We start from the raw sequence: 14,006 nt of genomic DNA, 5'->3' as shown, positions 1-14,006 counted from the left end.
CTCCCTGCACAGCTTCACTACATATCTGTAATCATCATTAAGTTGCTTGGCCACTCTTCCAGAGACCATAATCTTACCTTTTGCTCTAGAGTTCCAGCCAAACGTCTCTGTTCAGACAGTCCAGCCTCCTTGCCCATCATCTCATGTTCCATGTCTTATGGATGGTCAGCTCCTGCACCCTTAAAATAACTTCCTCAAAGTATTCCATCCTTCCTAGGCTCCCACCCTCTCCAAAACTACCTCCCAAGGGAGGCTCTCAACCATGGTCCTAAAGAGGCTAAAGTCTCCCTCCATGGTTCAACAAGGAGAAATCTAGCATCTCATGATCACTATGCCCCAGATTAACTGATAACATATTCCCTCTATCGCCTTATACGATGCTTGACAGTTTGAAATAAAAGATCATAAACATATGTTGCTACAGTAAGAACCAGCCACTTGCAACCACAGTGAGAAGCAAGGCCACACAGGAACTGAAGAGCTGTTTTCCAATATTAAAAGCTGACTTTTAGATGATTTTTTTTATTATTTTGGGTTTTTTGTTTGTTTCTTTGTTTGTTTTTTTAAGAGGAACAACAGTTTATAATGAATTACAACAAAATGTGACTAAAATTAACCATTTCTCAAAAGGAAAAAGTTTAATGAAATGCACAAAAGGAACAGAGTTAACTGGAAGAACAAAGCAGTCCTTAAATGATCCCATGGAAGCAGGACTTCTTAGCCAGCCTCTATCACAGCTGCAGCTATTGGCAGCAGTTAATCTGCATGGCCTCAAAGCAATTTGCACACTGAAGAGAAAGGTCAGTACACACAAGGAGAAAGGAAACGGACAAGGAAGAAAAACTCAGAAATAGGGTATATTGAGAAAAAGAAACACAGAACATCCCAAGTTGGAAAAGATCCACAAGGATCATAAAGTTTAACTCCTGTAAATGCCATGGTAAAAGAGAATACAAGCACTGATATTGTGCAAGACAAATACAAAGAGTAACCCATAGAAAACAGAAATGGTGAATGAGACCATAAACATGTCTGGTTAAAGATGTAAAGATAACCCAAGGAGGAATAATTTTAAAAGACAAAGTGCACACACAGGCATTCAATCCATTTACTAGGATTTCTCAAGTCACATTTTCCAACAGATTCCAGAATAGATTTCATTTTGTAAAGAAGACAAGCAACAGTTAAAATGATTTCTATCTTGATAGCTCCTAGAGTTTTGAGAAGATTTTGTTACTATTGCTAGCTTTTAAGAAATTATAGTTTATTTAGGGCAGTCAGTTGGTATAAGGCAACCTCTAAGAGCTGGCAGTATTGCCACCTAAGCAGATGGCATGATTTTAATAAGAAGCGTATCTGCCCCTGGACAGCAGACTCAGAAGCCCTGCACGGAACCTCAGACCTGGGCCAGAGCTCCTGCCTGCATGTTTGGAGACGACAAAGCACTGACTGTCCCTTCAGAAACCCATTGCTGCATGGGAAGGAAACCTATGTGCGCCAAACAGAAGGTATGGTAGCACACACTGATACCCTTCTGTTTCATCACAGGATTAGGTTTACAGTCTCTACCCATCATCAATCCCAGTAATTCAAAAACAACTCACTTCATCCATCCATGTGTGAACCCCCTGTATTTGAAAACATCTTAATTTAAAACTCAAAGTTTTCCATGTATTTAGGTTTACATAATTACAGAGGCCAAATAAAATGGGATAAACTGTTACCAAACACAAGGGGAAGCCTAGAACAAGTGCTGTGAATCACAGCATAGCACTGCTTAGCTTTGCAATTCCAAATAACCATAGCTGGTATGCTCAGTACTACGGACCTTCAGGATTCAGCCCTATAGTAGCTGTCAGGGTGAGTTAGATCAACTGAACAATAACTTTGAAGTATAATCTAGTAAGCCTATTCCTGCAGGCTGCATAAGATTTTGCGATCACTGCTATTTCACTGACTGTAAAAAGATACAGACACAACACAAAAAGACTGTCATATTGATCTTTGTCTTGATGCTCTCGTTTGTTACTTAACAGCATAACACTACAGCTATTCACACCAATTTTCTAACTTCGAGGTTTAAAATGTACATTTTTCATGCTCTGTATGAATAACCCAGATGTTTACAAGGCTACTTGTTTATCAGCTTTCCTTTGAAGTTCTACTTCCTGTTTCTAGCAGGAAAAAAAGTAAGTCAGCATATATTACATGCCTCTAAAGAGTGATAAAAACATACTTTCTTCATCTGTGTTACCCTAAAAAGAACTTCCATTCTTTACTTCAGTAATCCAGGAAAAAAGGGAAAGATGCAACCTGAGTACTTTACTGCCGTCACATACTTTCCCCTTAAGAGAACCAGAGCACAATGTGGATTAATCACTTCCTACATAAAGACTGCAAAGAAATTAACAAGGCAATATTATTTTATCAGGTTACCAGAAGTAAAACATCATCCCTAAACACAGTTCAACTTCGTGTTGTCCAGCCAACTCTTTCAGCAAGTATTTTGAATGAAACAAACTTTGCCCGAAGGATCACAAGAAGCACATATTGTGGATGTTCCCCATGCTGTAACATGATGGAAAGTACAGCAATAATAGTAGGATGGCAAAGTCCTAGGCTGCAGAAAATGAAAACAAGCCCAAATACAGCAGCCATAGACACAGAAATGAAGTAAGTAAATTTTCTTCCCCTGAAAGACCTCAGAATCTCCAACAGGGGATACCCTCATTTCCACTACCAACCCTAAATGAGGTCTAGGAAGGGGTGGATCCTGGCTTCACCCTTTCTGGCCACTCAGGTTCACGGCATGCACCTGAGCTCCCTGGCCCTGCCTTCCCACCAGGTGATCAATCACTGCTTCAGACTGTGACTTAGCATTTCTACTACAACGATCCTTCATAGAAAACACTGTCAACAATATTGTAATCTTTATATCCAATGCCTGTTAATTTAAGTGTCCATGAATGCAGCTGCCACGGAAGTGAAATTAAATCTCTATTCACATAGCACTGTTCATGAACATGTGGGAAAACTCCCAGTTTAAAGTCTCTACTCTGTATTTAATCTAGAAACAATGATGCCACCAGAGCCACTGGGAAAACAAATACCACATAGCTCATGGTCAACACAGCTCAAAATGAAGTGTTAACTTTTCCCACCTACAGTATACAGCATAGAATACCAATAAGAACTCCAGGATAATAATGAACTTATTCAAAAAACAAAGAAAACAAACAAACAAAAAAAAACAACCAACAAATCACGCCGCAATCCCTCCTGAAAGTGGTGAAGACTATATATATATATGTATATATATATAAGTCTATAGTCTTATATATATATAAACAGTTACTGTATCAGGATGAAAAGCACAGATCTACCAGAACAAGAGAAAATTAGGAACTTCACTCTAATGAGAAACAGAGATTTGTACCTCCAGGAGCAAGAAGCATGATCATATAACTTCTTACTTCTCTTCACACACTATCAAAATACCCTTCCTACCCTGGCTTACACTGTGTTCCATACAGAGATAGCAAAATCTGCTCCTCTTTCCCACCAACCTTTGAGTGTCCAGAGTCTTCTGCATCTTCTTGTACCACCAAGCTATTCCACCAGCAAGGTGGGAAACCTGCACAGCATCCAGAGCACCACAAAAACCTGAGAGTTTAAATGCACCACAGCTGAGAAAGTACGGTGGCTACAAATGCCACCCCCTTTCTGTCACAGGTGTGTTCAGTCATCCAGGATTGGAGAGGAACCATTTTAGTTGAGACCTTCAGTTTGAAGCTTCTTAAACAGCTGCTTTCTATACTTCAGGCCACCACTGTGTCTGAACCAAGTAACTAGTAGAATTATTTCCACAGTCTTTTTAAACAGTCCTGCAGCAATGACACTAGTTTTGGTGAGCTGTTTGAAGTGCTACGAGTACAAAAAAATAAACCTTCAGAATTAGGTTGATGTTGAAATATTTCACCTACGTGAACAGAGAGAAATGCACAGTGGCCTTTTTTTTTTCCCCCCCTAATACCTCTGGATTTTTAAGGCAATTGCAACGTGGTTTGGAAAATGGCTTCTAAATGCTGCAACACCCACATCTCCAGAAGTCATGTAATAACAAAATACTGCAAAGACTGACCAAAGCACATTCCTGAAGTAGAATATAAAGCCAGAAAGATGAGCACAGGAAACCACAATTCTGTGCACCAGAAAATGGAAATTAAGGCTAGCAGTCACAATACTTGTTGAACTGCTGTATTGATGAGTCCATAAAGAACCAGAAACAACTCTATACAGAAAACAAAAAATCCTACAGTGAAGCAAGACATTGTTAGCATTTCTAGGACAAAACCAGAAGGAAAAGCAGATGTGCCATGACAATGGAGGCACTTCAGCATACTGGAGTATAATGGAAGTATATACTTATTGTGAACGACTGAGTCATGATTTAATATAAGCCACACTTTCAACTACAAACACCAACTAATTGCAACAGAACTTAACAGTCTACAGAAACATAAGAGCTTCTAAAAGTTGTTTGGGTGTTTATGAACATACTCTTTCCTCACGAGACTGAGGAAATGATTCAGATTTCCAAGTACATCTGAGGCACCCTCATAGATTGTCAGATATGCCATAGGACTTAAAGTATGCACGCTTCTGAAGCCTGAGGTCACTTAGGATAACATGAGTGTAACAAACCGTGTTTCAACATGTATTAACTACAAGTGAATTTAAAGTGTCTGCACAAACAGAGACACGAAGAACATATCACATTGAGTAATCACAATGAGATAGATAAGCTCAAAGAAGCATTAAGTGCTCCATTCGCTAAAAATTCAGTGTTTGAAGCTCACAGATGCTTACTTCTATACTGGAACCTCATTATCAAGTTCTATAAAGTCAAGACAAAACCCATTTTCCTACAGAAGAAAAACGTTTAAGAAAATAAAGAAAATTTCAAATTTTCAAAGACATTACTACAGAGTAACATTCATAATCAGATCTAAACAAAGAAAATGAGCAAACGTTATGTTTTGCCTCTTCAGCTGTACAAGCGGTGACAAAACCTTTACCTTTTAGCTTAGCTAGTAGTACCATTTTATTATGTATATTAGTTCAATCTTCCACACTCATACATAAAATGACATGATAGGAATTCTGGATCTGTTTTTACTCCCAGTATCACTAGCAGAAGTTTGACCATTTATTTGACTGAGCAAAAATAATCTGATATTATCACTCTAGGTTCCCAAACTACTGGATCAGGTTTACTGAACAAACTGGCTAACCTAATTATCCTATAGAAGTACTGAGGGACTTTTCAGTCACTCTTACCAGAATTTCAACATAACCCACTTTCTTCAGATGAAAGCTTCTGAAAGTTGGGTAGCTGTATGGTTATGAATGAAATTAGAAATCTATACTGCAATTTATAGTGTACGGTGACTCAGTTCTCATCTACATCCCAAGTTCTCAAATCTATCTGGTTCTGATGTGTAATGAAATTATGTAACTTTCAAGTGTTCATTTAAAAAGACTTGAAATGTTTAAGCTATATATGTATCTGGCTAACTAACATTTGTTGACTGAGCAATTATTTAAGCCAGCATATACATAAAAACAGATTTTTTCTAAGTTTTGTTTTCCTCTATGCTTGATCATAATGCAAACAAAGAGCAAGAAATTGTCCTTGTGCTCTCAAAATCCAGAAGTTACTTTTCCCTCTTTCTACATAAGGACAGAAGCGAAATTACTAAGATTATTTTTTCTGTGCTAAAAAAAGAAATGAGAGAAGCAGGAAAAAGATAGAAAAGCCGAGACTATGCCAAACCAAAACAGGCCAGTGTTAAGAGGAATCAGCTACATGAAAGACAAAGAGTGAAATTCAGGCCCTGCTATGGACAGCATGTGAAATAAAGGCTTAAATCCAGGATGGTTCTGCTTGCCACCACTGTGATTCTGTTGTGGATCAAGGCAGCTCCTGCTACAAGTGACAATGCTGTAGCTTATGTAAGAAGGAGCTTGGGGTACACTAACTAAGCAAATTGTTTATTCTGCTTTACAGATACAGCCAGAACACACTCTGTGATAGCACAAGGCACAACCATGCAGGAAAGGTTTGCTGCTTGCAGGTCCCCACATCCGTGCCAAGAATCCCTGGGAAACTGCACTAGCAAAGTGGTTTTGAATTTGCTACATTCATCTGAGCAAAAAAACAAGAATAAAGATCAGTATTATGGCCTGGAAGCCATTTTGTAAGAAATAACTAATACTACACAAGGAGCACTGAGTGTAAGTAGACTCTTAACATCCTCAATTTCTAATAGAGGAACCATTCATTGGGTTGAGTTCACAGCACCGTTGCTGACATGACCTCTGAAAGCAGCCTTCCCACATGAATTATGAGGAAAATTCCACATTACCTATCACATTGCTGTTTAGATTATCTGTCACACTGAGTGCTTATGGTATTCTGTCAATTGCCATCCTCTATGCGTGTAAAAGAAAACCAAGCTCACACAACTTACAGGAAGCAGAGGCATCTTTCCCGCTCCAAATGAAGCTTTGAACTTGTAAAAGCACACAAACTGTGAACAAATTACAGCCTTAACCAATGTGGCATAAAATCAAATGCAGCATTAAGTATCTGGAATTGAACTTGCTATGCTATCCCACCTCTAGACAGTTCAAGCATGTGCACACTTACCAACTTGGTACATAATACAAAATGAGCCACTGTTTCTTACTAAGCTCAGTTGTGTGAGTACGTGTTTAGGAGTCAGGGCCAATGTGAACACTTCACAGAGTTTAATCTTATCCTTTTCTTATTAATCAAAGAAGTCATTCTGCAAAAAGCTGCCCATTCCAAGCCACAAACACAAGAGTATTCAGTTCCTCTGTCAGCAATGAAAAGTGCAAGTCCATGTGCCTTCTTCACTTAAGTAATGAAAATAGTATTCTGACGTGCAATAGAGCCCAACAAATCATTCAGGGACTGGCTGCTGCAACTGGTAATTCAGTTACAGCACCCATCACCTCAAGCATACAAAGCAATCACACACCCATTTAACTTAATGAATACAGACCAGAATATCCTTATCAGATATTGAATAAAAGAGGAGAATAGAGTTGAAATAACACACTTCTTGTACCCAGTTCTGTCACCTTTAGTTCCGCTGCTTGTAACATTTAAACTCCAAAAAGATGCTATTAATTTTTAGGACAGGTATGTGAAAAGGGAGGAGACAGCAGTAGCCAAAGCTGAACCTCACCTCTTTGCGGAATAATAAGCACCTATTTCTTATAAAAATTTTAAATTTCTCATGAAATGGCTAACTGTAACTAAATGCATTAAATATAAATGAAAGCAAATTTAGGACAGAAATACTCATTTTCTATATTTGTCTCCCCAGTGAGAGGGAAAAAAAAAAATGTAATCTCCCCATAACCTCCCTGATTTGAGCACCTTTCTTAAAACAATAAAAAATTAAGATAAGTAAATTACAGAATTATTTCTCAAGACATCTATACCACCTCGTAACTACATTAGCCAAGCAGAACAAAAACCAATAAAGAAAGCCTACAGTTCTTAAGCACAGTTACCAATTTAAGTCTGCTTTTACTCCTTTCTGCTTATCTATTTCAAAATATGCACTCACAGTGTTTGTCTGATGCTTTTTCTCACTCCTTATTGTTTATCAGCAAAGAATTCATTATCAAAAGAACTTCATGATTTAAATCAAGGCTCTTGTCCAGTTTTAATAGGTTACATCTAATGTGTACTTGTAGCAAACATAGGTTTATCAATAAAGAAAACTGTAAAGATTTCAGCAGGAAACAGTAACGATGCTATACAAACCTACCTGTTTCTTATGAAAACATACAGAAATCTATAGTGCAAAAGGAATTAACCCTTCAACTGTAGTCTTCTAGAAGCTCATCACTGTATGCGTGTTCCGATAAGTGCAACGAACAGCTAAAAGACTACAGAAAAACCCTCTTCATCCCAGAAATGAATGTTCCAGTTAACTGTTACATGAGAAGCCCATTCATATACACATAAATATAGTCTGATACATCCAACTAAAATGTGCATGTAGTTAGGCATCTTTTCAACATTATTTTCAGTCTGACCTGGTATCCTTTGCCTTCAGCTCCAGGGATATTAGTTCCAGAACATAGGCGTGATTCTCCAATACAAAATACTAGCAATTCATGCACTCAATTCACTTACAGGGGTGAAAACTGACTTAAAATGATAAATCTTCTTTAATAGTAAGAGCTTTGAGACAATCCTCTTCAGAAAATGGGCAACTGAGTCCTCCTTTTTCTTTAACTTGCATCCAAAACAAACTATTTTTCAGTGCATACATAAAATTACACATGTACATGTATTTGTGTATATATGTTTATAGAGACATACATACAGACATACATTTATGGTTGCTATGGGTTAATTCCTCCTTTTGGTTCCAAAATATTAATACAAACAGAATATACTAGAAATTCATTAATTTATAATTACCTTTTCCTAAAGCAAATATGCTTTTTTGTCAACATAGAATCATAACAATTTAAGTATTCTTCCAATGAAGGAGCCTCATACATTAATTTTTACAGAATATCTTTATTTTCTATGTAGCTAATAGAATAGCTGCCTGTTTAAATGTGTTTTCAATATAGCAACATATTCCCAGTTATTATGCACTTCCCTAGTAAATATCAACTGTTAAAACTTGTCTTAATCATCAACAATACTTTAAGAACATGAAGACTGAAAAAGAGCTGAAGAAATCAGCAGTAACTAGTATTACTTCATGCACTGGCCCTAGGTTTAGTATGCATAACACACACTGGGTAGTAACAAAGTCTTTGCACGTATAAGAGTTAAGTACACCCTCACTACATGGATGTTCAATTGTCCCATAAAAGCTAGTGTAAATTAAAGCTTTTATTAGCATAAAAGCATGTATAAACATAAGAATATATTGAAGAAGTTGACTGATATATTGGTTGATTTAAGAGTTTGGTTGGAATTGATATACAGCTCACAAATTACTATTGAATATAATTCACCTCAATGTTTATAAAGATAAAATAGATGCTCATACTATTTTCAAAACCTCATGGTAATTTTTCATTTTAGATATACAGGTGGCTTCAACACAATTATCACACAATAAAAATATGAGAAATGAGCAGCCAAGCCAGAGCTTTTCACAGTTTTACATGAAGACTCTCTGTGAGCCAGGAGCAAGGAGACCTAGTAGGGACAGCATGGTCATGCAACAAACACCCCAGTTTTCTTTAGACAGAACTCTCATGAATGGAAGAATGCTCAAGGTTTGCTACAGAGCTTGATTTTTACAGGAAAAATGCTTTAAATAAAGGACCAAAAGCATTACAGTTCCTATTCCAAGCTACAACCTGCTTTAAAGATAATATTTTATTACAGAAGTCCGTGTGATCTTGTCCATTTTAATTACAAGGGCAAGGGGGTATAGAAACTTCACGAGTACTCACTAAGCCCGATAAATGTTTTACAGTGAAAAGAAAATGAGAAGAACCAGGAACGTGAATGAACTGAAACATAAACAGCTAATAAATTCCTTCTCTCCTTCAAAGTCAGTTTTAATCACCCATTCCAAAATACACCTGGGCTCAGTAATTTCAATTCAAATAAATACATCCAAACTCGTTCCATCGTTAACAACCACAGGATATATTTTTGGCTTATTCTTTAACTACCTTGCAAGCAAGACCCTGCATGCTATTCCTTTAAGGATGCTATCTCTAGCATTATATTCCAAAATGGCTGGGAAAACCTTTGTAAGGTCTCACAAGTTGCAACGTGCTAGATATTCATACATTTTGAAAGCTGCTCAAGATATAACAGAAGGGTCTAAGGTTTATGCATGAATCAGCATCCCCTTGTCACAATGTCATGGTGCAGTGATCCCTGCAGAGCTGTAAGACTTGATTTAAAACAGAAAAACTGCACGGGCTCTTGAGCCAGCAGAATGAAACATCTCAGATCATTCATACATTACCTCTGTGAAACCACTATATAAAAACTCTATTAGGGTTATGAAGGTTTTATAGTAGTCCACAGGAGACTTTTCTTTAGGTGACTCCAATATCCTTTCAGTCTAAAAATACATGCATGCGTAATACAACTATCCCCATTCAGTTTGAATGGTTTAAGAGGAAAGGATTTCATCTTTACTAGGTTTATTCTTTTGATAAAATTAACAATTTTTTTAAATGAAAATCTGATGCTGCTGATCGTCAGCACTTCTCCAGTTAGCTTAGACTCAATTACACTTAGCTGAAGGACAATAAAGTCCAATTTTTGGACATCACCCAGTTCCCCATGAATTACCTGCAGTGCCTGCGTACACTCAGCCCCAGCTGGCACAAGCCAAGGAGGTTCTGACAGAGTGAACTGCCTTGCTAACATGTGCTTCTGTTACCCAGCTTGTCACCTTCTGAATCACTGTGAGTTCTCCAAGAGGGGTAAGTGCAACCCATTGCTCTGGAAGAATGTAATTACGGTCACAGCAGTGAACAGCTCTTCTAATTGTGCCATCAGCCTGCAGAAAGATGCAACCCTCCCTCAAAAACATGAAACCTCCTGATGCTCCTGCCCTATGAGGTGTCAAACTGCTATTAGATGATAACAGTTTGACACCTGATGACCTGTCAGCACAGCCTTGCGACAGACTCACAATGACCGCTTTATTGTGCAATGTACAGCAACGTATCCACTACAGCACTGAGAAGCAGAGCATCTGTCCTCCTCTGCCACGCTTCTGGGTACCCTTCAGCAACTGAGTGGTCTTACACAGGTGCAAACATCCCTTAGCTGTTTACAAGCTCTGCCCCATCTTTTATGCAAGCTTAGAAACCCAATCCAAAAGCAATCCCAGCAACACAACTCACTCATCTACAAACTCTTTGCTCCATAGATGAGCTAATACTACAAAGCCGGAAGCCTCCTTTGGATAGCTGCACGGTCCCTTTCCTTTCCCTCGTTTATTCCCAGGCAGAGGGCAGCGTGAGATCTCCCTGGGCAGGCAGAGGGGGGTGGTGGGGCCCCGGGTGGCCGGCCGCCGGCTGCCACCTGCTGGCCGCGGGCCCAGCCTCGTGGGGGCACGGAGCGGGGAGGGGCTGCACCGGCACCGCACCGGCACCGCACGGCAGCTCTCATCGCGTTCCTTCGGGCAGAAAGAGGGCACTGCCTCTGCCAATGTGTAAACCTGCTGCTGCTTAAGGAAAAATCACTCGCTGGAGTGAGAGATATCGAGGCACACACAGAGGTGTTCTCACTTCACGTTATCATGCGTTTCTGTGCCTTTCTTCACGCTCACAGTGCTCAGATGCCGCTGTGCTGGGTTTGGGGGTTGGCTCCTCACACACTACTCTTGAAATAACAATTGGCCACTTTCTCAGCGTGTTAAACAGTAACAACTCCAAGAGAAGAGACAGATGAGAGAAATAAAATGGAGCCTCCTTAACCATTTGTGCACGCAGCGCTCAGAAAATTCATCAATGCTGTATTTCGCTTGGTGCCTTTCCCTCCAACCACACCTTTCTTGGAAGGCAACCAAGGGAATGCTGCCATACTTTCAGCATACGGTTCACTTGTCAGCCAAAACCCACAGCCGAGGTAACCTCACTCAGCCACCAGCAGCAGCCTGAGGTGCCTAAAAAGCTCATGCTTGAGCTCTGTGCTCCCCGCGATGGAAGCCTTGAACACAGCTCAAACAGTGGAGAGCCCACACCTCCCTCCTGCCTATAACCAACCCTTCAGCTCCTGGCTGCAGTCTGCACCCAGCAGAGCCACCCACAGAAGGCAGCACAGGTCAGGAACTGAGCAGGTGCATGGACACACTGGCGGAAGGAAATACAGCTCCTTAACTTTCTTATGGACTGAACCTTTGACACAGGCATACATGACATGGAGGAGGCAGGACAGAGCTGTCTTTAGTACAAGCAGGAAAACCTTTTCCCATGTTTTACACATTTCACCAATTTCACAGCATTGAAGAATATGCCAGAGCCATCACAGTTACACACAATGCCATCTAGAACACTACATCACACTTCACAGAGTGTCTTAGGGATACACACTGCAAATCCTCCCCACACGCTGCTCAGCTTGCTGGAGCCCCTCACTCAGCGGGTGGCCATAGCCCTGCAGGGGCTGCTGCATGCTTCCATCTTTTGGACGTCAGCTCTGTGTGCTGTACCCTTATATCCCCACGTATGCTCCTTGGGCTGAGCTCCTGCACCACCTACTCCAGCATATGCCGAGACAGCACCTCGCTACCTTCACATTGCTCATCTGGAGGAGCGATAGAACAGCGAAAACGCTCAGGCTGATAACCGACCTCCAGCTTCAGCACCTCGTACGAGGGACAGGGAAACTCGCCCTGGAGAGGCCGGCAAGGAACGAGGTCCTCGCCGACCGCGCTGCTGCTGGAAGCGGGGAAATGCGTTCCGCCTCCGGCCCCGAGAGCGGAAGCCGCACGCCCCCTCTCTCCCTCCTCCCTTCGCCCACCGCCCCCCGGGGCCACGCACGTGCTCCGCGCCCCGCTGCACGCGTGCGGCCGCGCCCGAGGCGGTGCCGGGGCAGAACCCCACCGCTCTCCCGTACCGCTCCGCACCGCGCAGCGCCTCGGTGCCGGGCTGCGACGCGGCGCGGTAAGATGGCTGACGACGCTCCGGCGGGGGCGGCGGGCTCCATCTTAAGGCTCCGCCGGCGCCGGGGGGCGCACGGAGACCCGGCGTCCACCTTCCCCGGGGCCGGGCCGGGCGCTGCCGCAGCTGCAGCCGTAGCCGTTCGGCGCCGGCGGCCCCTCCCGCCCCGGTACTCACAGGCGTTGGTGACGGCGAAGCTGTTGGCGACCTCCAGGTTGTCGATGTGGGGAGTGAGCCTGAACTCGGAGGTGGAGAATTGCACCATGCCCACCCGGAACGCACTGTACTCCTGGTCGGCGCCCCTCGGGAACAGCCCCCCTGCAGGCAAACACACACGTCAGGCGATGGGGCGCCGCGCCGCAGGGCAGGCGGAGGGGCAGGCAGGGCACGGGGCGGGGGGCGCGGAGGGCGGCCGCGGGCACCTACCGATCTGTATGCTGTTGGAATGGGCCCCCCAGATCAGTCCCCACAACACGGGAGCCAGGCAGACAGAAATATGCATAATCTTTTGCATTTCCAGGAAAAGGAGAGCATCCACAAAGCCACAGAAACGGCCCTTCTTTTTGCCTTCCTTTCTTCCTTCTTTCCTCCCTTCCTTCGCCGTCGCCGAATTCGACCCTCCGCACGCCGGTCGAGCGGCCGGCGGCTGCGAGCCGACCCTGTGCGGGGAGGCGAGGCCGAAGCCGGGCACCACGAGCGGGAGACTCCGTTCCCGAGCTGCTACCGCCGCTCTACTCTTCGTCCCAGCTCCGGAAATAAGCGGGGGGCGGGTGGCCGCGTGCCGTCGGCGGCGGCGCCGCTGCGCTCCCACTGCTGAGCGCTCCCGGGCCGGCCCTGCCCTCACACGCGCTCCCTCCGCCGGCGGCGCGCCTGCGCGGGCAGGGACAGTCGCGGGAGCGTGCGCCCTGCAGCACCTCCCCTCCGAGCGCGGGCACGGAGAGGGACGGCCGCGGCCTTCAGCACCCTGGACAGCGGCTCTTATTATTGAATTGTCTTGATTCTCCTTTCCAGAGACAAAGGAAGGTCTCAAAGCTTCAGGCACACAGATGTCTGTATAAGTGCATAACCTGAACACACAGGAAGCAGGCAGTTTGAGGCCCTCTGCCCATCACTAATCTAGTTTCACTTGAGTCATTTCACCCGTAAATTTTGTACCAATTTCAGTCTGCACTACTGTCATTATCTCTCTCTCTCACCTAAGAATGAGATGATCCTGGAAAGGACAAGTGGTACTGCTGTGGTGGCTGGCAGAGAATGGTGACAGAGGAAAGCTTGCATTTGGACAGTCAGGCAATTAA

General features: G+C 42.8%; 1 protein-coding gene across 6 annotated transcripts in view; it reads right to left on the bottom strand.

Moving 5' to 3' along the window:
* Positions 1–13,563, bottom strand: part of GRIA2 (glutamate ionotropic receptor AMPA type subunit 2) — an 80,516-nt gene extending 66,953 nt beyond the window's left edge. For 2 of the 6 annotated variants that reach the window (XR_004306909.1, XM_032444036.1), the window contains exons 1-2: positions 13,135–13,222; positions 12,886–13,026 (exon numbers count right to left, since the gene is read on the bottom strand). Coding sequence is in view for 5 of the 6 variants with exons in the window: in XM_032444036.1 (XP_032299927.1) it covers positions 12,886–13,026; positions 13,135–13,222 (229 nt within the window). In the remaining variant the exon portion in view is untranslated. Of the gene's footprint in view, positions 1–12,885; positions 13,027–13,134 lie in introns of all 6 variants that reach the window. The other 4 variants (XM_015860959.2, XM_015860958.2, XM_015860956.1 and 1 more) reach the window with 3 other exon arrangements.
* Positions 13,564–14,006: the final 443 nt, after the last annotated feature.

This window comes from Coturnix japonica, chromosome 4 (assembly GCF_001577835.2).
Source record: "Coturnix japonica isolate 7356 chromosome 4, Coturnix japonica 2.1, whole genome shotgun sequence".
Taxonomy (NCBI): Eukaryota; Metazoa; Chordata; class Aves; order Galliformes; family Phasianidae; genus Coturnix; species Coturnix japonica.
This window is presented reverse-complemented; position numbering and strand designations above follow the sequence as displayed.